Source organism: Arvicola amphibius, chromosome 7 (assembly GCF_903992535.2).
Source record: "Arvicola amphibius chromosome 7, mArvAmp1.2, whole genome shotgun sequence".
Taxonomy (NCBI): domain Eukaryota; kingdom Metazoa; phylum Chordata; class Mammalia; order Rodentia; family Cricetidae; genus Arvicola; species Arvicola amphibius.
The window spans coordinates 133689825-133713119 of record NC_052053.1 but is presented as its reverse complement, the minus strand read 5'-3'; the positions used below and the strand labels follow the sequence as shown (position 1 = coordinate 133713119).

At 38.7% G+C, this 23295-nt stretch overlaps 1 protein-coding gene across 1 annotated transcript in view; it reads left to right on the top strand.

The window, feature by feature from the left end:
- Positions 1-1496: 1496 nt before the first annotated feature.
- Meox2 (mesenchyme homeobox 2) overlaps positions 1497-23295 on the top strand; it is a 58355-nt gene continuing 36556 nt past the window's right edge. The window contains exon 1 of the mRNA XM_038337522.1: positions 1497-2213. Within this exon, the coding sequence (XP_038193450.1) occupies positions 1700-2213 (514 nt within the window). The 5' untranslated portion in view covers positions 1497-1699. The remainder of the gene's footprint in view (positions 2214-23295) is intronic.

Below are 23295 nucleotides of genomic sequence, written 5' to 3'. Positions count from 1 at the left end.
TCCGAAATTAATCAATACCTTTTCCTAATTTAAACCAGATGTCTAGTTCAGGTTGCTGTACTCATTAATCCCATTAGCAATTTCAAAGACCTGGTGATCATCTTCTGCTCACCCAGACAATAAACATTGGGCAGTTCAGCTTGGTGGCACACTCGAACACTGAAAAGGGTAGGGAGTACAAATGTCCTTATGATACACACTTCCCAAACAGGATCCGACTTTCGGACTTTCAGTCCCCAAAGCTTGCCGTGGGTAAATGACAAGACCCCCAGTAGACCCCGAAGGGCCATGCTAAGGGCGGTGTCAAATCCCAGCCCTGGCTCTCACAGTTCCCTGGTGGCAAGCTGTGTAGTTCCTTTCCAGGAGCAGGCTGTGAGCTGGGGGAACTGAACCGTCCCAGCAGAGTGAATTGGGGAATGTTAAGTGCGGTGTCTGCTTCAATAGGAAAGCGATGAGGGAGAGGGTGCGTTTCTGGAAAGGTACCAGGGGTCTGTGAAGTGGCTTTTGAAGGGTTACTAGGAGGGGTGAGCCTGGGAGTTAAGCGTTTTATTTGACATTGCTTCAGATTAGTCCTGACCCAGGAAAACTTTTTGGCGAGAGGCCGGTTAGGAGATTGAGCTAGCAGGACCAGTAAAGAGAGGTGGGAGGAGGTTTGGAAAAGGGAGGAAAGGGACACCAGTTGGAGTGGCATGTGGGTGATGCCAGGGCGTCAGTATCTGCATCCATCTCTGCTTCAGGCTTTCCATCAGCTCGTTTACTGGGTATCTCTCTTTTCCGCACTCAGAACAGCTCTGTTCTATCACTGGTGCGCAGCACACAAACTTCCAACCTGGTGTCAGTGTTTTGAACAGCCCATCCCCAGACACCTACAAGGGAAAACCGGGGTGCGCCCCTAGGCGCGAAAATTGCAAGTGTCGGAGTTAGAAAATCTAGACTACTTGAGCTCTTTCCCTTCTTTTTAAACTCTTATAAGTTCTCTGTGGTTTGCAAGCTCAGCGAGCAGCAGTCCTGGAGCGCCTGCAGGTGACTCCCAGCCCTACCCCCACCAAGCGCTGACAAAGCTCGGTTCTAAGGACAATGAATCGCTCAGGGACTCAGGAACACTGAATGCTGGCTTAGCGAGACCTAGAGTGGCTACGTGCCTGGCCATTGGGAGCCTAGGGGACAGATTGCCAGGGCCCTGTAGACTGAGGCTCTGGGCTCTCCATAGGCTGTAGTGAAAGCTACCAGCATCAGGCAGGCGTGGAGCAGCAGCTCCCGTCTTGCCAGCATTTGGGAACTGGAAACGAGAGAGCCTGGTGGCGCTGACTGAGCGGGAGTTTTGGAGGGAGTTTGCATGTGGTCAGCTCTGGGCTCCTAAGCCAGCCCCCAGCTCACATTACACTCTATTTATAGCCTCCCAGAGCCATTTCCCCCTGAACGCAGTTCTCTGGGACCACCTTCTTTTGGCTTCCACCTCTCCCACACTTGACATCTGAGCAGCTGCGAGGGAAGCTCCTCCAGGTCCCAGTGTTTATATGTGCAGGAGACTGGCCGCTAAGGCTCAGGACTGGGATTAGCCGGCTCTGCTCAAACGCGCGGCTTTTAGGGAGTGTGTGTTGGGGAGAAAGTTCTAGGATTTCCAGTGAAAAGTGACAGAGCTTGGTGGCCTTTGGGACCATCGTGAAGTCTTCTGCCTGGAAGTCCAGACTTGCATGCCATGGAACACCCCCTCTTTGGCTGCCTGCGCAGCCCCCACGCCACAGCGCAAGGCTTGCACCCCTTCTCGCAGTCTTCTCTGGCCCTCCATGGAAGATCTGACCACATGTCCTACCCCGAACTCTCCACTTCTTCCTCGTCTTGCATAATCGCGGGATACCCCAACGAGGAGAGCATGTTTGCCAGCCAGCATCACAGGGGGCACCACCACCACCACCATCATCACCATCACCACCACCAGCAGCAGCAACACCAGGCTCTGCAGAGCAACTGGCACCTCCCGCAGATGTCCTCTCCGCCGAGCGCGGCCAGGCACAGCCTCTGCCTGCAGCCCGACTCCGGAGGGCCTCCGGAACTGGGGAGCAGCCCTCCGGTCCTGTGTTCCAACTCATCCAGCCTGGGTTCCAGCACCCCGACCGGGGCCGCGTGCGCACCAGGGGACTATGGCCGCCAAGCGCTGTCACCCGCGGAGGTGGAAAAGAGAAGTGGCAGCAAGAGGAAAAGCGACAGCTCAGGTGAGTGCGCGCAGAGGACCCCCAGGGAGAGTGTTCCCTGCTTTGTGAAGGGGCGGGGAGGTGCGGGAAGGTAACACCTAGCGTTCCAGGATCGGTAGCCCAATCCGTTCTTGCAGCTCCGGCCCTGTAACTTAGGAACACGTGTCTCGCTGAGGTTAATAAATCTACACCCAGCCGTTCAAAGCCCTCCAAGATCGCAAACTAGGTTTCCAGGGGTGAAAAAAGAGCGAGTGACAGTATGCAAAATCGGTTAAGGAGCAGGAGCACAGCGGTCAATGTACGCTTGGGAGGGGTGTGAGCCTTGGGATGCTGCATCCGCCGGCGTGCATGCGTGTGTGCGTGCGTGCGCTTCTTGTGGCTTTTCCCTTACAAACTCGCAATTCCGACAGCAGTATTTTTCCCATCCTTAACTGGCTTTCCAGATTATTGCGCAATATCGTGAGTTTTTACTGGGATTTGACTAAATACTCGGGGAGAGAGGGAAGCTTGACTTTGTTTTAACGTTTTGCTTTTGGAGTCTCTTAAATAGCACCCTGCTTGAAACAACAATAATTTTAAAAAGCATTCTATATTTCTGGCGGAAAGGACATTATCTAGGAAATTAGAAGTATTTAAGGAGTACATCCGAAAACTGTGAATCAACAAATAAGAATCTGAAGAAAGATCATTGTTAATAATAGATTAGAATCACATGTTGCTAACCTAGGGAAAAACAAACAAACAAACAAACAACACAAAACCCCTCGGACTTCTAAAGAGGAAACTAAAAGCCGTCCTTAGCTGCTTAGAGTCTGGAGATGCACCGGAGAGCAGACAGCAGCTCTGACTGCGTTGGAAGAAGATGCCTTGGGGGAGCTGAGGGGTGGGTGAACTGAACAGCTGCAGTAAGAGTCTCCCAGTGGCTCCAAGGGCCTGAAAGCTCAGTGCCTTGCGCCAGTCCAGAGAAACTGAAAGTTTCCAGGCCACACTTCAAAGTCCCAAGCTATATTTCTCAGGATTAGGATGGTTCTCTAGTTCTCCTTCTCCTCCATCTGTTTAACTGAGTCTCTGTAGTTCCACCGCAAACCTGGTGCACAATGTTGGAAGATATCACTTAACTAATAAAATGTTTGCATATATTAAGCTTTTGTATTAGTGGGAGTTGGAAACTGTAATTCTAGGCAATGGAAAGAATGGAAAAAATAGTGATTTAAGCAGTTTTGGCCAGGTGTATGACAGTAACTGCTGTGTATTTTATATCATGTTAAAGGATGGCAGAAACTTTCTTGGCCTCGCTTTGGGTTGACCCTTCTTTCCCAGCCTCGTTCTTGAACCTTTGACTTTCCAGGGCGAATTTTTAATGCTCCACAGTGATTAACTATGTCTAAGAAAGTGTTTGAAATTCTAAGCTGCTGAAATACTTCTATGAAGGCGTTAGAGCGCACTGGGGTTCCCCAGGCTGGGCATTTATGAGCAGGAAGGCTTGGTCGGCCTCTGCAGGTTGGTAGCTACTTCAGCAAGAGCCACTAAACCCTACTCAGTTTTCCTCCCGCAAGGGGAAACCGTGGCCTGCTTCTTAGCTTGACCAATGCCCTAAAGATTATGTCCGCACACGAAGGAACTTTTGTTTAGGCACAAGTTATTTTCTGTTGGGGAAACGGGGAGAATGGGACTAAAAAATTTACTTCCTTAAGTTATTTTCATAAAAACTGATTTAAAGGTGACTAATAGTTGTTCTCATCATTCTATCGGGGAATAAGCACACAGCAAAGCGAAGCTTGTTTTCTTGTTGGGACTCTCAGCTTGGAAGATGGAAATAAGCAAACAGAATAAAAATTTGTGTCAACTCCATGATGTAGTAATAGATTACAAGAACGGGAAGCACCGTCGTTAGCAAGGATATTGTCACGGGCGTCGACTTAGAACGAGTGTTTTCATGGACAGACCATCATAGGCAAAGATCAGTTGTCCTGGTACACTTATTGAAAATACAATTTCTGTGTTCAGGCTCGATGTTAATATCGAATAGATCATAGGGAAACTTAACTCCAAGTCACCCATCTCCTATTTCAATTTATGTTGCGAACATTCAGTTCAAGGTCGTGTCATTTCACACATTTTTATACAAAATGTGTAAACATTTTGACTTACCAGGTGGTAAAGCAACATATAAAGCATTTATAATACTACTCTTTTATAAATACATGAGCCTCATTTGGCCCAGCTCATTTATTTCAACACACCTTCATAATTAATAAATGTCTAGTAAGTTATATTGTACAATCTGAGATTTGGGACTGTATTAGATAAATATTACATAGTGCAAAGTAGCAACAGTTTATATAGTCAGGCATTGAACTATCATTGTGTATTTACAGTTGAGAGTATATGCAGTGTTTCATTCTGGCAGTGTTGGAACCAATTCTCCACATACCTGTTGCTAGTGAATGTATGTATGATAACTAAATTAATTTCTAATAGAAATTTAAATACCAGAAAATAGTGTTAAATGACCAAATTGTGTATAAATATTACATTTGTATCCATAGTAAAATAATGCAACAACGTCAATATATAACCCTGTCCAGTATTTTTGTTCTGAAAACAAGTATGAACGCACACTTACATAACTCCCCAGAGCTTACCAATGTAAAAGTAAATGCTTATAGACTTTAATTCTCCATTACTTAATTTAAAAATTAAAATTAATCCATTTTAATATAAAATTATGACATGGTCATTATACATCCTAAACCTTTTTGTAATTTTGAACCACCTACCATTTCCAGTAACATTAGTAAAGCCAACATCTGCCCGTCCTTCAAAGGAGCTCTTAAAGTTCGAAACTTTACAGTTGTGCTTAAAAGAATCAGTACAAAGCATGTGATTTGGAGAAATGTCTATAAATACTGTGAACTTCTTGGCTTCAATTACACCAGGCGATACGGGAGTAGGCATAAATTGCTCAATTTAGTTAATCTAAGCAGCTTTTATGCAGTTAGTATATACCATTAATGTTTGCATACTCTTGGTTTAACGAAGATAAGCACACCTTTTATTTTCAGTCATAATATTTGATCAATATTCATTTCAAAGATGTAATGAGCTATTTGGGGAGGTAGATTTTAATAGGTTTTGAATCATATTAGATTTTTTAAGATCACAAATTGTTATTATAACACAAAATGTTTAGTTACAAACTATGAGTCTCTGCGTGTGGCTATACAGAATGAAAAGAACAGTCTCTAATATCAAGATAACCTGAGAACAATGCTACTTCCCCCTAATTCTGCCATTGTAGTGTAATATTTCCTAGATATTCCAATAATCCTGTTTTCTGAAAAGAAAGCAAACGACTCTGTTTTTCATTTCTGTGTTACTGGATCATATTTTTTTGCATTTTCTTTAGAATAAAATACAATCTTTAGGATCTTGGATACCCAGGAGAATTTTAAGCAGTTTAGATATCTCCAAACTATAATATATAAAATGGCATGGTGGAACTTTCTAGAGTGTTGATTTTAGATGAGACCATCCTGAAATGGGGACCTGATTTTGAAAGACAAATGCAGGCACCATTGACCTAAGTGAGTGGTCTTAGTTCCTAAGTCTCAGTATCAAATCAGGAGCCTTCCAAATCTAGTGCTTTAAGACTGAGAGTGAGCAGAGAGGAAGCAGGAGAGTAGAGATAGGAATTGATTTCAGTTCCCTGCAGATCTGGTTTTCTATTTTTATTTTTGTTAATTTTCAAAGAGAGCCATCAAGAAGAGAAATGGTGGCAATTTCACCTCCAGTAAATCCTGATACTATACAAGCAAACATTCATATTTTTATAGTAATTGTCAGTTAAAACATTATGTTGATACCCTGTTGGCACATTACTGACAGCAAAAGGCAAAAATGATATCATCATACACATTTCCTTCAGTATTTAGAAAACCTTCATCCTGGTCCTGAAGAGTATAGTTTGTATTTATGATAAGACATAATCACACTAATATATGAATTTCAAGTGAAAACTAAATAGAAAATAGGCCAATATTTTGTCTTTCCTGGGGAAGTTTGGAAGAGAATTCTGTATGTAATGCAAGATAACTTTGTTTGTTTGAGAGATGTCAGTCTATGAACGAGCAACTGAACGAACATAATTTTAGACTTTTATGTCAGATCAAAAGTAATTATATTAACTAGAAACTAAATCTAATTAGATTTGGACTACATTCCCTCTCTAAATTTAAATATCCAATTGTAGAAAGTATAATTTGTGCATCATTGTACAAGTTTCAAATATCTATGTTTGATTAATGACTGGGTGGGTACATCATTGTATTGGAAAATGAATTATGAATAAGAATGCTTGACATTTTCTGGGGTAATATTTGTAATTTATGTCTCTCTTTCAAATTGTTTATAGTTCAAATTTTCAACTTCCTTCACATCCCCTGATTTGTCCTGATAGTTTCTATACTAATAAAATACTTTTTGAGGAAAAATTATCATGGGAAATGAAATGATCAGATATAACCCCATTCCTCATTGATTATAATCTTAACATCAAAAGTGTCAGTTCTTAGCTGGGCACTTAAATTGCATTTCCGTGGGTATTATGGTATCATAACACATGGTATTATGAACTGACTCCAGTCACTAAAACTATTTTTAAGAAAAGACAAACGAGAGAGAGAGAGAGAGAGAGAGAGAGAGAGAGAGAGAGAGAGAGAGAGAGAGAGGAATAAACACAGACCACAATCGTAGTCCTCAAGTTTGAATTCAAAATGAGTGATTTTTTTCTGTCACCTATTTACGCGATGTCACATCTTGTTTGTATATTTCAGTCGTTAATATAGTTTTGAGTTAATAATACTCATGTTTAATATAGACAACCGATCACTGAGGTTTTCACCGTTATTGTCATACAGTTCTCGTGGATGCTGCTTTGAGTAACTGTATTGAACTGAAGCCCTCGAGCAAGGGCATTGCAGCACATAGTTTTCAGCAAAACCCGTCCTTACCAAACCCCAGTCCTCAGAGAGGCTCAGAGGCCATCATTTGTGGGATATTTCTCTCTATGTGGCAGATGGTTTCCTAGGCTTTAGTGCATATCCCAGGGATTACCTGTTGGAAGACAGAATAAATCTGGTGCCAAAAAACAAAGCAAAGCAAAACAAAACAAAAACAAAACAAAGAAAACCAAAACAAACAAACAAACAAAAAAAATCCTCCTGCTTTGCTTTTGTTCTAAAGGCATAAAGCATTTGTTTGCCCTTTTAGAAAATTGCAGTGCTTAGTATGTAAATCCTTATGAAGCATTCCCTGCCTCATTGTGAGTGTGCTCTATGTAACATGATGTGTAGAGGGAGCCCATGTGTCACCATGTGCATGTCGGGATCGGAGGACAACTTTGTCTTCTGCGTTTATGTGCAATTAAGCTGAGATCACCAGGCTTACACGACAAGCTTCGTTGTTGGATGGACTGTATTGATGGCTGAAATTTAAAAATCTTAAGAACTAATACATAACATGTTTATTGATCCTATATTCAAAACTCAGACATTGATTTTATATTTGATATTTTAATGCAAGCCTTTTGGACAAATGCATTATTAAATTAACAAAAATTATGTGGTATGCATATGCATTTGAGTTTCATTAGATTAACTAATAGATTAATTAATATTTTATTTATATAATCAATAACTAAAATCCCTAATTGAGAGTATTATTTATGAATTATTTATAATTATTCCATTACTTGTAAATTCCCATGTATTATATGCTTATAATTTCCATGTAAGTACATTTCTAAATTTGTACTTCACTTTCTATAAACTGTACACTATATATTGGCATTTTTTGCAGGGTTTATAAAAATATTTTATAGGTGTACTGTTTTGTTATATCTACATGTGAACTAGAATTACCAGGCAAAATTCTTGTTGTTACTATACATTTTGAGAAAGGAGTTGTGTGAAGGAAAGAGCTCTAAAAAAATAACTTCTTTGTTTTCTTTATTCTAGCCATATTATAAGATTAATGAATCATTTTAATAACTATATATTGCTATATCATTTTAAAAAGTTAATTATTCTAAGATATTTGTAAATAATGGAGAATTAATATTAAATCTTTGGAATTTTTACATTAGCTGAAAAATGTATCATGTTTGTTAGACCCATAGTTCTAAAACCGTTCCTTTATTAAAGCCTTAATGAGAAAATGCTGCTTTCACACTTTTTCATGAAATCAATTTGTTTTAATTATCTTTAAATACCACAGCATTAGTTTTTCTAGATTTTTAAGATGCTTTAAACTTGCTAATAAGCCTTGTAAAGGTTGCATTGATTAAAATTATGAGTATGAAATGTTTAATTTTGTGTGGTATTTAGATTGATAGGGTCCTAGTTTTCATAGATGTTATTTTAGTAGAAAGCCCAGCTGTTAAGGAAGAGGGTTCTGGGTTAGGTAAAATGTTGCAGCCCCACCTAAAGCAATATTAGAGTTTATACTGAATCTTGTAGATAAGTATGCATATTAATAGCAAGACAAAATTCAAAATGAAATTTCTCAATGATAGTAAGCACGGGTTGTCACTTCTGCATTAAAGTCTGTAATATGTTAAATGTTTCAATGTTAAATAAAACATTAAGCTCGCTGCATTCCCAGCTGTGTGGAGACTCCAGCAGGCTGGACCTGGTAATCAATGACAGTCAGGAGAATCCGACCTGCCAAGTCCCCTGCGGTGTTTGTTGTCTTTCGTTTCTCTCTTCCCCTAGCTCATTATTCTCTACACACTTCAAGAGCTTTCCATAGTGCTGCAAGGGAGAAGAAATCAGAGCTATCCTACTTGATCGAGAGCTGGAAAATAAGTAAGATGAAGTCACCTCACTGGTTTGGAGGAGACAGGCAAACAGGACTGTCCAACTTAAGTTGGCAGGTGTCAGTTGAGCTTTACAAGCCTTGATTTTAGTCTCTGAAAACATAGCCGTAAAGCTCAGCCAGAAATGACACCCAAATGCACTTACTGCTGCAATGGTGTAGTTGCTTGCAAATACAGAGGTAAAACGTATGCAGTGTCTGCAGAACCGCTCCTTGCGCTGTCTGGACTGCACAGGGAACATTGGTGTGATAATTCTCAGCTGCCTGTAAAACAGCAAACTAAATAGAGGTGCATTCCTAATAAGTGGAAGCAAGGACAACGGGTGCGGTCTCTTATCAAATGAATGCAAAGAATACTCCACAAAGCATTCATTTTAGTTGCTAAGCAATAAACCTCAAAAAAATTGATTTGTTCCATCCAGAACTCTAGGCACTAAGTGAGTAAACTTTGCTGTGATTTTTGTAAAACATCAGTGAGTTGGCAAATGATCCTCATATTGCAAGACTCTTGGAAACGGCTTTCTGACAGAGTATATTGATATCAAGAGGTATCTTTCCCTATTTAATATTTTTCAAAAGTAAAACAAGCTCTCAGTATGTTTACTGCCTTCAACAATTAAAATCTCCCCAACCATAAGCTGTGTTTACATGAGAGGGTCTTTTTTCTCATTGAAAATGTAAACGGGTCTGGATGTATTAAACGCGGCAGAATGTAGATGTAAACTATTGAGACAGACTGAAATGCCAGGAGAGCCAGAGTTCAGGCGTCCACGCCTGGAGCCTGCTGCTGCCCACATTTCCAGAGTTACCGCTTTGTGAACATCCACATCCAAAGTTTAGAAAATTATAGATGCTTGTTCTTCTTGGACAGTTAGGTTTTAGGAAGTGGAGCTTTGTCCAACTTACTCTAGGAGACATCCATGCTTGGGGAAGTATAAAGAAGTGATAATGGTGTTTCCTGTGTTTGTAGACATAGTCACCAGTTAATAAATCATAAGTGACTTGTCTTAGTCTTTTCTCAGCATATCAGACAAGGAAGGGGGTGGCACAGGCACACTCCAGAGGCAGATCTGTTGATAATTTGCTGATGAGTGGTATGTAACATGGAAAGCAGGGAGGGAATAGGAAAGGAAGAATCATCAGGGTCTGGTTGCAATGAGGACCCAACAGGCTGCTCTAACCTCAGGTGACGAATTGGAAGACTTCACTGAAGGACAATCTCAGCCTCAGGGTGCAGGCCTCCTCTAAAGGCTGAGATATCATGCGAGTGCCCATTGCCAAGTTTTACATCCTCTGATTTTTTAGTCTTGCTGCTCATAGCTAGAAATACTGATATGTTCAAGCACAGGGGACTTGCGGATAAAAAGCCTCCTGCAGCTCAGGCTACAAAGAAGAGCACGGAGAGGAGACTCAAGATGCACACAGCTAAAGCAAACTTTACTGGCATACTAGATCACTGTTGGCAGAAATATAACCCCACTGTGCCCTAGTTCCCTGGAAATGAGCTGAATGAGCATGCACAAGGCAGCAATGCCTAGTTCTCTAAGTGGTACTTACTATTTTATCATCTAGGAAAAGGACAGTCACATTGTGGGTTTGCATCCTGTGCCCACAACCTGTTATGACACCTATTTTCATTTATTATAGACATCGGATTACTAAGCATTGCTAGCCCATGTGATTACTACAAACTGGAAACAATCTACTCAGTCTCTAGAATAACTTTAGTGGCATCTTCCTGAAATATAAGACAGAATTTGTCAGGCTATACAAGAACTTCTCATTCTGCAACTTCAACTGCTTATCTCCTGTTCCTGGATATCTCCTACTGCTTTTAGTAAACCTGTTTCCAATAATGTTATAATATTAGAACAAAACAAAGAATTAAGTTTTACACAAATGCACACACATGCACACACTCACATGTGTATACACACACACATAGAGAGAGAGAGAGAGCAACGAAATTTCTACTTTCAGTTAGCGGGGAGGAAGAATAGTACTTTTCACTCTGTCTTATTTGGCTTAGTGCAGGGCTGTAGCTCTTTGGTTTTTTGTTTTTGTGTTTTTATGTTTTTTTTCTGCTATTCAATTTAAGTGCTAATAAATAGCGAACATGAAATAAAAGCACCACTGAAAACATATCTCACCCCGAATTCAGATAAGTTTTGTTTGGTGACAATTTCTTTGTTTAAAAATATAGTTCATTTTTCATTTTTTTCTCCTGGTGTATAGTTATGTTCCTGAGAAATACGGCTCAGGTAAAGACCACACAGGTCAGCCGAACTCTCTGAAATGTTAAGTTCTGAACACTTAACATTTAACACTCTAAAAACAGATAAAGCTACGCACACTTTATCTAATTTATTTCATCTCTGAAAACCACATTTCAATGTGGAAAATTCAGAAAGATTTTTATATTCCTATAGATGATGGTCTTCAGCACTTAGTTTTGAATAATAATAGCATTAAATCTGCATATCGTAAAATATATTATTAAAATCTCAATGAAGAATTAATTTCTTTCAAAGTTGTCACATTCTCAACTGTGTAATCGCTGGAAAGTGACTTTCTGAAATGAGCGCTTGCTCCTTAGTTTCCCGCAGAACATGGAAGTAGCAAGAAAAGTAACTAAATCCTCAATGATTTAGCAATAGCAAGAAAGACCTGGTTGCATCGAACAGTTCAGCAACCTTGATTTCAGAGATGGATTGAATTATCTGTTTACTTCTTGCATTATAAACTATAACTGTTAAACAGTTCACTGAACTCTGGACTACGGTGCTCAGAGGGACTCAAGTCAGGACCCGGCTCTGAAAGGGCTTTCCTTAGGTAATGATAGGTTGTGCTTAGGAAACTTCAGTCATATTTGCCCTTTTCCTAGTGATGGGTAGATGATTTGCAGAGCCCAACTTCAGCCTTGAGCCCTTATAAGGAAAATCTCCAACTCAAACCTTAAGATCTTAGTTTCCTAGTAAAAATATTTTTCATCATCAGTTAACAGAATGTAATTTGGTCAAATACTATTCTTAGGTAAAAATAGATTTTCTCTGAATTTCACAATTATCTTGGTTACTTTTTATCCTCCTTTTATGAATATAGACACAGGTAAACTGTCTTAGCTTCATTTCGTAGCTATGTATTTCCTCACAGTAAGGAAAGAATTGTAAGAGTTTTCAACATCTCATACAATATAACTCAGCATGCTATATTTCAGACACATATCATGTACACGTGGGCCATTGCAAATAATAGATATTTATACTTATTTCTGTGACCATTTCAGATTTGAAAAAAACTATTACCTGTTTTGAAATTTTAAGTAATTTTTTAAATCATGTTTTACTATACTTCAAAAATGCTTTATTGTATGCTTTCTGTAGTCTATTGTCTTCTTTTTCTTTCTATCTATCTTGATTTTAGAATTAGCCACAATCACTAAAACCACTGCCAACTACCCACTGTATCTGTTCTAACAGGAAATGGTTTCTTTGATCCCTTCCTCTTGTTCTCACCCAGGTCCCAGAAAACATTGGATTCATCTATTCTTTTGAATACAGTCAAACTTCAGCCTCACATCTACAGCAACATTGACTTTTCTTGCTTAATTTATTCTTTAATTCTTGTTATTCTCTTAAAACACAGATTTAGTAGAAAAGTAGGAGTAATTTTCCCTCGGATTCTTTTTCAATTTCTTGTCTAAATAGAGCCCAATTTAAAAAATCACAAAATGTTCACTCCTATTTGCACACATGTGCGTGTGTGTGTGTGCATGCCTGTGTGTGTGTGTGTGTGTGTGTTGCTAGGAATCAAAAGCATGCCTCTCCTCTCACAAGAAGTCAAGTGCTCTACCATGTAGCTCCACCTTCAAAAATTAAGCCTTACTTATTAAGAGTGACTTCCGTAGCCAGGCGGTGGTGGCACACGCCTTTAATCCCAGCACTCGGGAGGCAGAGGCAGGCGGATCTCTGTGAGTTCGAGGCCAGCCTGGTCTACAAGAGCTAGTTCCAGGACAGGCTCTAAAAAAGCTGCAGAGAAACCCTGTCTCGAAAAACCAAAAAAAGAAAAAAAGAAAAAAAAAGAGTGACTTCCGTGTGATGATCTCAGCTGCTCCCCTCTTCTTGCTCACCAGCTGTGTGATTTGTGTGCTGTCAGTGTTTCAAAAAATACAGATCGACCAAAAGCATCTCCAGTCTCTGTACCTGTTCTGGGTTTAATTTAGCTATTTGCTAGAGATTTTCTGGAGTAAATATTCTATGAGCAGGCATTCAATATCTGTAGCATACAGGGATATTTTAACTCTATTGGTGTTCCTCTGCTTGGAATTCTGTATGAACTTGAGATAATTCTATACTTACCATATAGGTTATCAATTATCAGCCTTGACACATAGAATGAATAATGGCTCTCATAGATATATTACTTTGTATGTACTAAGTTTTGTGTGTAATCAAATTATATTTAAAGTCCCGTGTATGCATTTATGTAGGAGAGGACTTATATGTCAAAATACATTTTACATAAAATTATATCATTAGTCTTTGGAACATAATTCTAAAAACTAGTGTCTATTTAGTGGTTATATTTAGAATATGCAGCAATAATAAAGAAGAGGCCACACATTTGAGAGGTAGTGGCAGGGTACATGAGGAGATCTACAGGGAGGGATGGAGTGGAAATGGCGGGTTTAAATACAGTACTCATGTGTCAAATAAAATAATAAAGAAGTAGTGATGGTGTGCAGTCACAATTTGGTGAAGAGAAAATTAGCAATATGACTACTTACATCAAGCAAGTCAGAATTTATTCTGTAGAAAATTAAAACTTGGTGCACCATACATTATATTTCTGGCTACGGATTTGTTTTTGTTTTTGTTTTAATCCTGTTGTCCATGATACATATGCTAACATTATCTCTTTTCTTTAATTAATAATGAAAGGTAAAATTCAAATCCTCACACTTCATGAGTATACCACAAGATTCTTAAAATTACAATTATTTATCTATGTATTTGGGGTGTGTGTGTGTGCATTTGTGTGCTGCACACCCATGTGTATCATGACTGGAGATAAAAGAACAGCTTTCAGGATTCAGCTCCCTCCTTCCATCATGTATGTCTCAGGGATCAAACTCAGGATGTCAAGCTAGGCAGCAAGGGACTGTGCCCTCCATGGACCCTCCCTTGGCTCTGTAGCACTGCTTTAATTATGCCAATAGCTCTCAGTACTGGTGTTACAGCGCGACGATAATGGACTCCACAGAAATATTGACTTCCTCCTAGCATGATCAAGATGAAGCAGAGGTGGCTCTTGCTACATTGATTGTTGGAATTCACAGCAGTAAACGAACAGACAATGGAAAGACGAGCTTTCGCAATCCGTATTTTCAGTATTCACCAGCCCACGGCATGTGGAACTTCCTTTGTGCCATTTTCCTTTCCACTGAGTGCTATCGATAGTTTTCAGACAAATTGTAGCTTATTGTCTCAGCAGGACATTGGCATTATTCAAAATGCTTGGAGGTGTTTTGGTAACAAGCAGCTGTCAGATTGGGTTTCAGGCTCCCTCACTAGAAAGGAGTTTAGGTTTAGGTTGTAAACTTCGACAACACCCCATAGCTGCTAGACCATAGGACCCAGTTTCTATGACTATTACCACTGTCCTAAGTGTCTAACTGCACTCTCATTGTTAAACGTATACCATGGGTAAGTGATGCCACCTCCCCTGCCATCAAAGAAGGTTTTTTGTTTTGTTTTGTTTTTGAGACAGGGTTTCATTGTAGCTTCAGAGCCTGTCCAGGAAATAGCTCTACTAAATCAGGCTGACCTTGAACTCACAGAGATCCACCTGCCTCTGCCTCCCAAGTGCTGGGATTAAAGACTGAAATCTGTAGACAAGGCCTTACCTAGCTGAAATGCAGAGAATAACTGAGTGTGGGCTTGCCTCTCCAAGCAATACATTTACAGCACACCCCTACACCTGTGGGACAGAGAACATCCTGGCAGAAAGGACAGGGAAGAGACACTGAATCTGGGAAACCTTGGAGATGGAGTGGATGTGAATATGATCAACATACGTTGTATAAAAATTATCAAAAAATAATAAAGCATACTATTCTTTTAAAGTTCCCTGGAGGTTCCAGTGTTTGGCCAGTGTTGTGAACTACTTATCCTGAGCATCTGTGTCAAAAAATGAAAAGTTGTGCACATCGTCCTTTCAGCACGCGGAAGGCCATGGTAAACATGATTCATCAATATATTCCAAAAGACTCTCAAGAAATAATTGCAAATATGCACTAATCCCTAACAGCGAGCTATGTAGTAGAGTAGCAACTGGCTACCTGTGACTATTCAAATGTAAATTACATAAGATAAAAAAATTCAACTGATAGATTCAAATCAACCATTCAATTACCACCTGTGGCTGCTTACTAATGAGCTGGGCCGTGCAGGTACAGAATCCACCAGAAAGGTCAAGAGGCAATGAGAATGCGATCCTCCAAACAAGGAAAGAAATTATGAAGATTAAACACATCTGCACTGTCTGACACTGCCGGGCGGTGGTGGCACCCAGCTTTAATCCCAGCACTTGGGAGGCAGAGGCAGGTGGATCTCTGTGAGTTTAATTAAGTCCAGCCTAGGCTACAAGAGCTAGTTCTCAAAAAACTACATCTGACAGTATTTTATATATATATATTGACTGCCTTCCTGAAAGACTTTTGTAGAAATGTTTATTTTGAAAATCAACTATTGATTAAAATAAAATATATTTGTGGCATCTTAACTTTTACTAGTTGAGTGATAAATATATATATGTTATATATATATTTAGTTTATATATATGTACATATATACATAGACACCTTGGATTTGGGCAGTTATCAGGATAAAGACATAGTAAGTGATATTAAATCTTTAAACAATAAGTATGCAATCAAAATGAAAAATCAACACATCGCAACAATGGGTCTGACTATAAAAGTTATAATTTTGGAAGTGGAGAATAAAATAATAAAAGCATATTTAAAATGTAAGGTCAACTAGGGAGATTCTTTTAGGCCTCTAGAGGGAAGGGGAGGAGAACATTTTTCTGGGAAAGGGTGGGGAGCATGCCAGGAACAAGGCTAGATTTTCCAGGGAGAAAGTATGAAAACTTAACAAAATCAGACAGTGGCAATTAATGACAGAGCATTATTAACTATAAAAATCTCTCAAAAGATGCCATCTTTCGTCAACTTTGGTCTGAATTCCAAAACTGCAGGTCAGGTAGCTATAAAGAAGCAGAAGTGGTGAAGGGAGCATTTTCACTTTTTATATTTTTCTTTTGAGACAGACATTAAGGGTAGCTTGTTCATCTTGGCATGAGGAGGCAGCGGCTGTAGGCAAGAGTGAACTATGGGAATTCCACGTCTATACTGTGAGGCATCTGGGCTGTGGCCACACATTACTCAATAAACTGCTGTAGCCACAGAGCTCTGTGCCAGTGGGGAGCAGGCTGCTCATCAGAGAAGGTATTTATTAATAGAGGACAATTGGGAATTAACTGAGGATTGAACTGCTAACAATCTGTGGTATAAAAGATGATGTCAATATTATATATTTGTAAAAAATTCCCTGGGTACATTAATGTCAGACACACTGATGACTTGAAAGTATTCATCAAAATGCAGAAAGAAGATGTTCACAACAGCATTCAATCAGGATATTGTAAAAGACACAGAAAGCATGATACACATGTGATACACATGATACACACACACACTCACACACTGTCAAAGCAGATATCATCTTTATAAAGCTTCTTTTGGAAGAGAGTAAGTCCAGACCAAATATAATTTGCAATAAAGTTTTATTGGCAGTGAAGGATAGGGGAACATTTTACTGGTTTACAGTGACTGAAATTTATGAGTTCCTTTTTTTTTTTTTTTTGCTGAGACTTCACTCCTGTTATTGGTAGCTCTCATCAACTAAATGTGGGGATGTGATAATCTGTTTTGGATTAATACATTTATTTTTATTCCCAACTTTAAATGGTTTATTGCTTTTTTCATAGACTCAATTAAGCAGAGGTAAGATAATATAATTTTTAAAAGATACCCTTAGAAGCACAGTCATGAAACATCTCTATCAAGGACGGGAGAGTGCAATGTCGAATGAAGTAATTTAAGTGTCTGCCTACACAGAATATAAATAGATAATTTCCACATTGAATCACTTGCCTTGGAAATTCTGGACATAAAAAAAAAAAACAAATGAAACCAACAGGAAATTTAAATATGTCGTTCAGAAAGGCTGGGATGAAATGGACTCATAATTTAGCTATGTCCTGAAGAGGCGCTGAGCTAGTGAGGGTTCACCCTACACAGCAGCCACAAGTAAAGTGCTATTGAGGGATTTCCTCATAAAATGGTTGTGTTATTCAAAGGACAGATGTAAACACTTTCCCATATTTTCCTCTGTTTCTCCAGATATTTTGAATTTTATTATTTTAAACCTTATAATTGAAGCACTTTATTTTGAATCACCTTTTAACCTTAGGAAGTGGCACTAGTACTTAGGATCAGAACTGGATTACTTCGCAGTTCGGTTGAGAAGGTTATTTTAAGGGATGGTCATTAGGATCATATCATAGCTCATCTCAGTCCAGCCAACACCTCTGCAACAGCTGCTTCCTTGGGCTTGCTGTTCTGGAAGGGCACTGATTCGAGTATGAATATCTGTTCCTTCACACTAAAGAGGGTACCCTGAGACTGATAAACACCCCTTCATGCTCCTCGGGATGAATACAGGAACAAGGGCGGCACTGGTGCAATAAATAACCTACTACAGATGTTCAAATCTTCAGAGAATACAAGACTTCAGAAAAAAAAAAGATACACCTGTGTCAATTATTCTCACCCTTTCCTACATTTTAGGAACATGTATTCATATGTATGACAATTCACAAGTCCTGGCCTATAACTCTGTTATATAATAATTTCAAATGCATGAAGTCTGTTTCTAGGGAATTATTGTTGATGTTCTTAATTCTTCCTTTGTACAATGCACCAAACTTTTTGTGGGAGTCATTGAGAAGAATGTAAATATATTCAAAATTCAAATGTTTTTCTAATTCAAAATGTTACTCTACAAGTATATAGTGCTCAGTGGTAGAGAGCTTGACCTCTATGTGCAAGGCCTGTAGTTTTGTCTTCAGCAAAGTAAAATAAAAAAGTTGGAAAAGACTTTGAAACCAAAGTTGTTCATGTTGTCTTAAGGATGAGAAAATTGAGGATCGGAGTGTCAGCCTTGAGAACAATGTATAAAAGCGCCATTGTTCTTCAGATCCAATCCATGGATTTCTAAATATAATTTACTCTCTAAAGTTATGTTCTTTTGTTTATGAAGATATCAAATGCCTAAACCTTTACTTTTAGAGATGAATAACCTCCCATGGGTTGTGCTAATGTATGGATGTGTTCTCCTAGACCTTTCCTGCTAGGATAAAGGTGCTAGTTTACTGATGTGGAAACACAGGAAGGAGCAGTTTGACAGAACTTTTTTTAAATTTTAAACTAGTTCTGGAAGGAATGGGTTTCACTGACAAGGTCAGACTATCCTTTCTGTGTGAAATTGTCTCCTTAGTAAAAAGTGATCAGCTATTCCAGAGCAGATAGAACTTCTGGGATTTATGCTTAGTCTTAATTAAAGGGTTACAAACATATCATCCATGACTAATATATAATACAAGTATATAATACTTACATTTGTGAACATTCTTCATAACCTGGAATATGGAGGGGTGTTTCCTCTGGGCTCTTAACAATGTCAGATCTCCTACATAAATCCTTGTTGTTCATCATGCTTTTTTATATTGCCTTTATATTATTTCCAAAATGTATTTATTGTTACCAGTTCATCCAGTTTCTAATTTCCTAAATTAGGGTAAACCATTTTCTTTTCTTCAGGTATATGGGGAAAACCATGCGTATTCAGAAAAGTGACTGTATTGACCCGAATGGGTTTGATTTGCCAAAACACACATTATCTTGAACCTTTCGAGTGCGGTTAGGGGGAAGCTTGAGCTGTGAGCAGAGCGCTTTGTACGATGTCCACTTAACCAATAAATCTGTCATCGCCAAATGGTCTCCGTTTCCGCTGAAACAAACAAATCACTTTTGAGCCCTTTGAAACAGGAGACTTCCAGGAAAACAAAAGTCACTTTTGCTTCAACCTTGAAAATAAAAAAAAAATTTTAGAAGTGGATATGAGATGCAAGAGGGGGCATAGTTGGATCTCTACACCTGATATATAGTCGAGCAGACAGCATAAGGGCAGGTATTCAAATAAACCTCAAACCTTAACTCACCAAAGTGTATGAGGAAGCCAAGATGGAAGTTCACAGAGCAAAACTCTAAGAAGAAAGCTTGGTTTGTGAAAAACAGAGACTCTGAAGGGGACAGGAAGGAGTTCTCAGCCCATAATTGAATTTGCCATGGAATAACTTCATCTTTAAATTACTTAATATTATAATTTTATTGTTTTTGGAAGTGGGGTTTATAGCCAAGGCTGGTGTGGGAGTACTTCTGTAGCCTAGACTGGCCTCATCTTTTACTTTTTTTTTTTATCTAAATACTAATTGGTCTTCACTGAGAACATTAATTAGTGAGATCCACTCATTACTGAATAGTCGGTGGCAAGCACTTGATTCATGGGGATTAATTTGCTTGCAGTGTTGTATCCTCTTATTTGTTTGTATATTTGCTCTCAGAACATTCTGAATTCATAATTTACTATTACTTTTCTTAATCAAAGAACCCCTTTAAAATAAATACTTACAGATTTTTATCTAGAAATTCACTAGTTCAGATAAACAAAACAAACCTTATAAGTCTGCTCATCAAGGAAGACTGAAAAGTGCATAAGCTCTGAAGGAAATAGACACGAAGAGAAATATGGAAAGTGTGCTTCGTATTGTGTTGTCTTTTACTATCTATTGTTACTGCTGTGTGCTGGTATTGCAGTCTGGGTGCACACGTACCTCAGCACGTGGAGCTTATTCTCTTTGTCCGCTGTGTGGGTTTCAGGACTGAATTCCAGTCTCTTGGATTTTTCTTTTAAGCCAAGTTTCTTTGTCCAATGAGGCATCTCACCAGTTCTTCAGATTAAATTTGGAAGTATTATTTTCAAGTATAGGGCTTCTGAAACGCAACCCATGTTCCAATAACTCATACCCATACTGGTAACACTAAATGGAATCAGTGGGTTAAAGAGATAAATCAAAACGAGTTCCTGAAATTGGGGACACTGGGGAGGGATCATGTTATGCAGGATGGGGGAGAACCTGGAGGGGAGGGAATGGAGAGTGGGCACACTCTTTGCGTGCATGAAACTCTCTCACAAAAAATAAAAGGAACATAACTCTTTTTAATCACAGGAACAAGTTCTTTTACTCCATCTTTCATAATAATTTTCTTCGAATGCAATCAACTGTGGATTCTATTTGTTCTATCATCATAGCAAAAAACAAAAATAAATTTGCTTGATAAGTAAAATTTTTATTTGAACTAAAATATTTTTTATCTTAATAATTGGTAAGTGTCTACAAAGTGGATCTATTGAAAGAATCAAGGAATTATCTACTTTCTTTCTGCCAGAAACTTATGGGCTGCTATGAAGCTTGTTCCTAACCCTCACGCTTCTTTGATGCTTCCCTCCTATGTAACACTAGGTCTTCTTTTTGAATGGCTCATGCTATGCAATTGTTTCAGACTTCAAATAGTTTTTTTTTTTCAAAGATATAGACAGGAAAGTACCTTGTTAAATAAGGTGACTGCCAGGAAGACATGTTTCTTTTTAATTTTTTTTTATTTTAAATCTGACCATGTTAACCTGGGTTTGTAATCACAGCATTGAGCTGGCATAGATAGGCATATTTTAGGGCTCACTGGCAAGCCATCCTAGCCTTCTTGGTTAGTTCTAGGCCAGTGGGAGATCCTGTCTCAAACAAACAAACAAACAAACAAACAAATAAACAAATGGTGAATAACCCCTGAGATTGTTTGTTTACATACACACAAAAACACTCACATGCACACATACAATAGATGATTGGTAGATAGACAGACAGATGGATAGATCAGTGTTAGATCTCTTTCTTAGCATGAAAAAGACCCTCAGTTTCATTCTCAATACTGTGAAAATAAATAAAAAATATTTTATGTCTTTAAATGTTATTTGTGTTGACTGACAAAAGCAGATTTGGCCATAAGATGAGTGTGTATTTTCAAGTATTGAATATTCTTATTCATCATTTATTGGTTTTTAGGGTTGTGAGTGTTTCCAACAACTTGTAATCTAGGAAGGTTGACATTCTCTCTGTCAGCTTGGGAAGTAGATGAAATGCACATGTGTGAGAACAAACACTACCCGAGTGTGTATGAGACTTGAAATGTTTATATTCCTCAGTTATCTGGGAAGACAGTCCAGGGTCTGTGAATTCTGGAGCTTCTGCCATTCTATATTGATAATGTCATACAGTTACCCGCCAGAGCGTGGAATATGCATTACTTGCTGAGCTATTGCTTTCTATTACAGAAGTCTTCGCTGGTTTAAAGGATTTGAGCTTTTAAAATTTTTACATGCAAAGCATTCAGTTGTAAATCTTTTGCAGTGATTTCATTCTGTATAAATCTCTGGAAGAAATGCAAATAAATCACCCAGAGTGCTCTTAGTTACTGCAGTGTGGGTATGAAAGAGGATGTGGAAAAACTTGGAAGGAATGAAGGACTGCTCCATTGTTCTAAGCCAAAAATATCAAAATCTGAGTTATAACCCTATGGAAACTGAAAGTCTGCTGATTCCTATAGGGGATTAAAATGCATTTCTCAACCTTGAAAAATTACATTGCTTGGAAATTACAAAATGTATCTAATTTTCCCAGCCTTTCTGTCTTCATTCCTATATTTTAAATTTAATATCACTCAAAGGTTCTGATTTACCAGCACTCATTATCAGACTTGGGAGCAAAACAGCTGGCATTCACATTTGGCTTATGACTGAAGTTTGATCCATGAACTTTAAATTTTTATCGATGAGGATTTTAAAAATTTGCTTTTATTATCTTTAGTTGTGTGTGTGTGTGTGTGTTTGTGTCTGTGTATGCATACATTTGTGCCCATGTGTGTGCCCATATGGGCCTGTGTGTGTTTATGTGTGTGTGTGTGTCGTGTGTGTGTGTGTGTGTGTGTGAATCCACAGGTATGGATGCCTCTGTAGATGGAGTTATTGCTAGTAATGAACCACCATAAAAAATTGGGAGGGGGGAGAGTTGAAAATCAAACATGGGTCATTTGGATCAGTCACACTTGTTCTTGACTGCTGAACTATCTCTCCAGAATCCACAGAAAATCTTTTTGGTATTTCTTCTTTATATACATATTTCCTTTAGTTTAGAAAACCAGTGTTCATGAAAACCACTAACACTCATACACATCTTTAAAGGATAGTACATATTATGCTATTAGAGCCTACTTTTCAGCGACTTTAAAAAGACTGAAGTTAGAATTCCCTACACAATCATCATCCATTGCTTTATTTTAAAAATGTTAATGGGAAGGCAGATAGACCTAGTTTTGATTTTCTAACCCAAAGTGTCTTAACATCAGAAATGATCATCACCAGCCTTCTATAGTGAGCAGGGTAAGAGGAAGCCGCACACTCCCCTTTCCTTCTAATTCCAGGGGTAGTGGATGTCAGGCTGAAATAAGGGAGATAACAGAGCATACATTCAGCTTCTTAGAAACATATTTTATTTAATATCATCGTCATCATTATTACTTGATTTTCTTTTGACTTGACTCTGCTGTAAAGGTATTTTTTTTGCTAGAGATTATAGAAATACGCAGGTGATGGTAGTGTTTTCTCATCACCCCAGTCTAGTATCCACTGCATAAGAACTTCATCTTGTTGTGTAGAAAGGCAGCGGTGATTTCAAGCCTAGTATAGCCTTGGATCTTGTGATATTAGCTTCTCCCAGGAAAAGACCCTTTTGTGGCTACAGAACAAACCTGATAATTATTGTACTATAGAGGTATTCTTTGTAACCAAATGCAGTTGTCAGTGTTTGCCTGACTATAAATAGAAAAAAAAATCAAGATGGCCAAATTTAGGTGACTTTTATATGGCATTCGCAACTGATTAATGCTTCTACTTCTGTTTAGAAATTCAGTTGCTCATCTGGATCATCG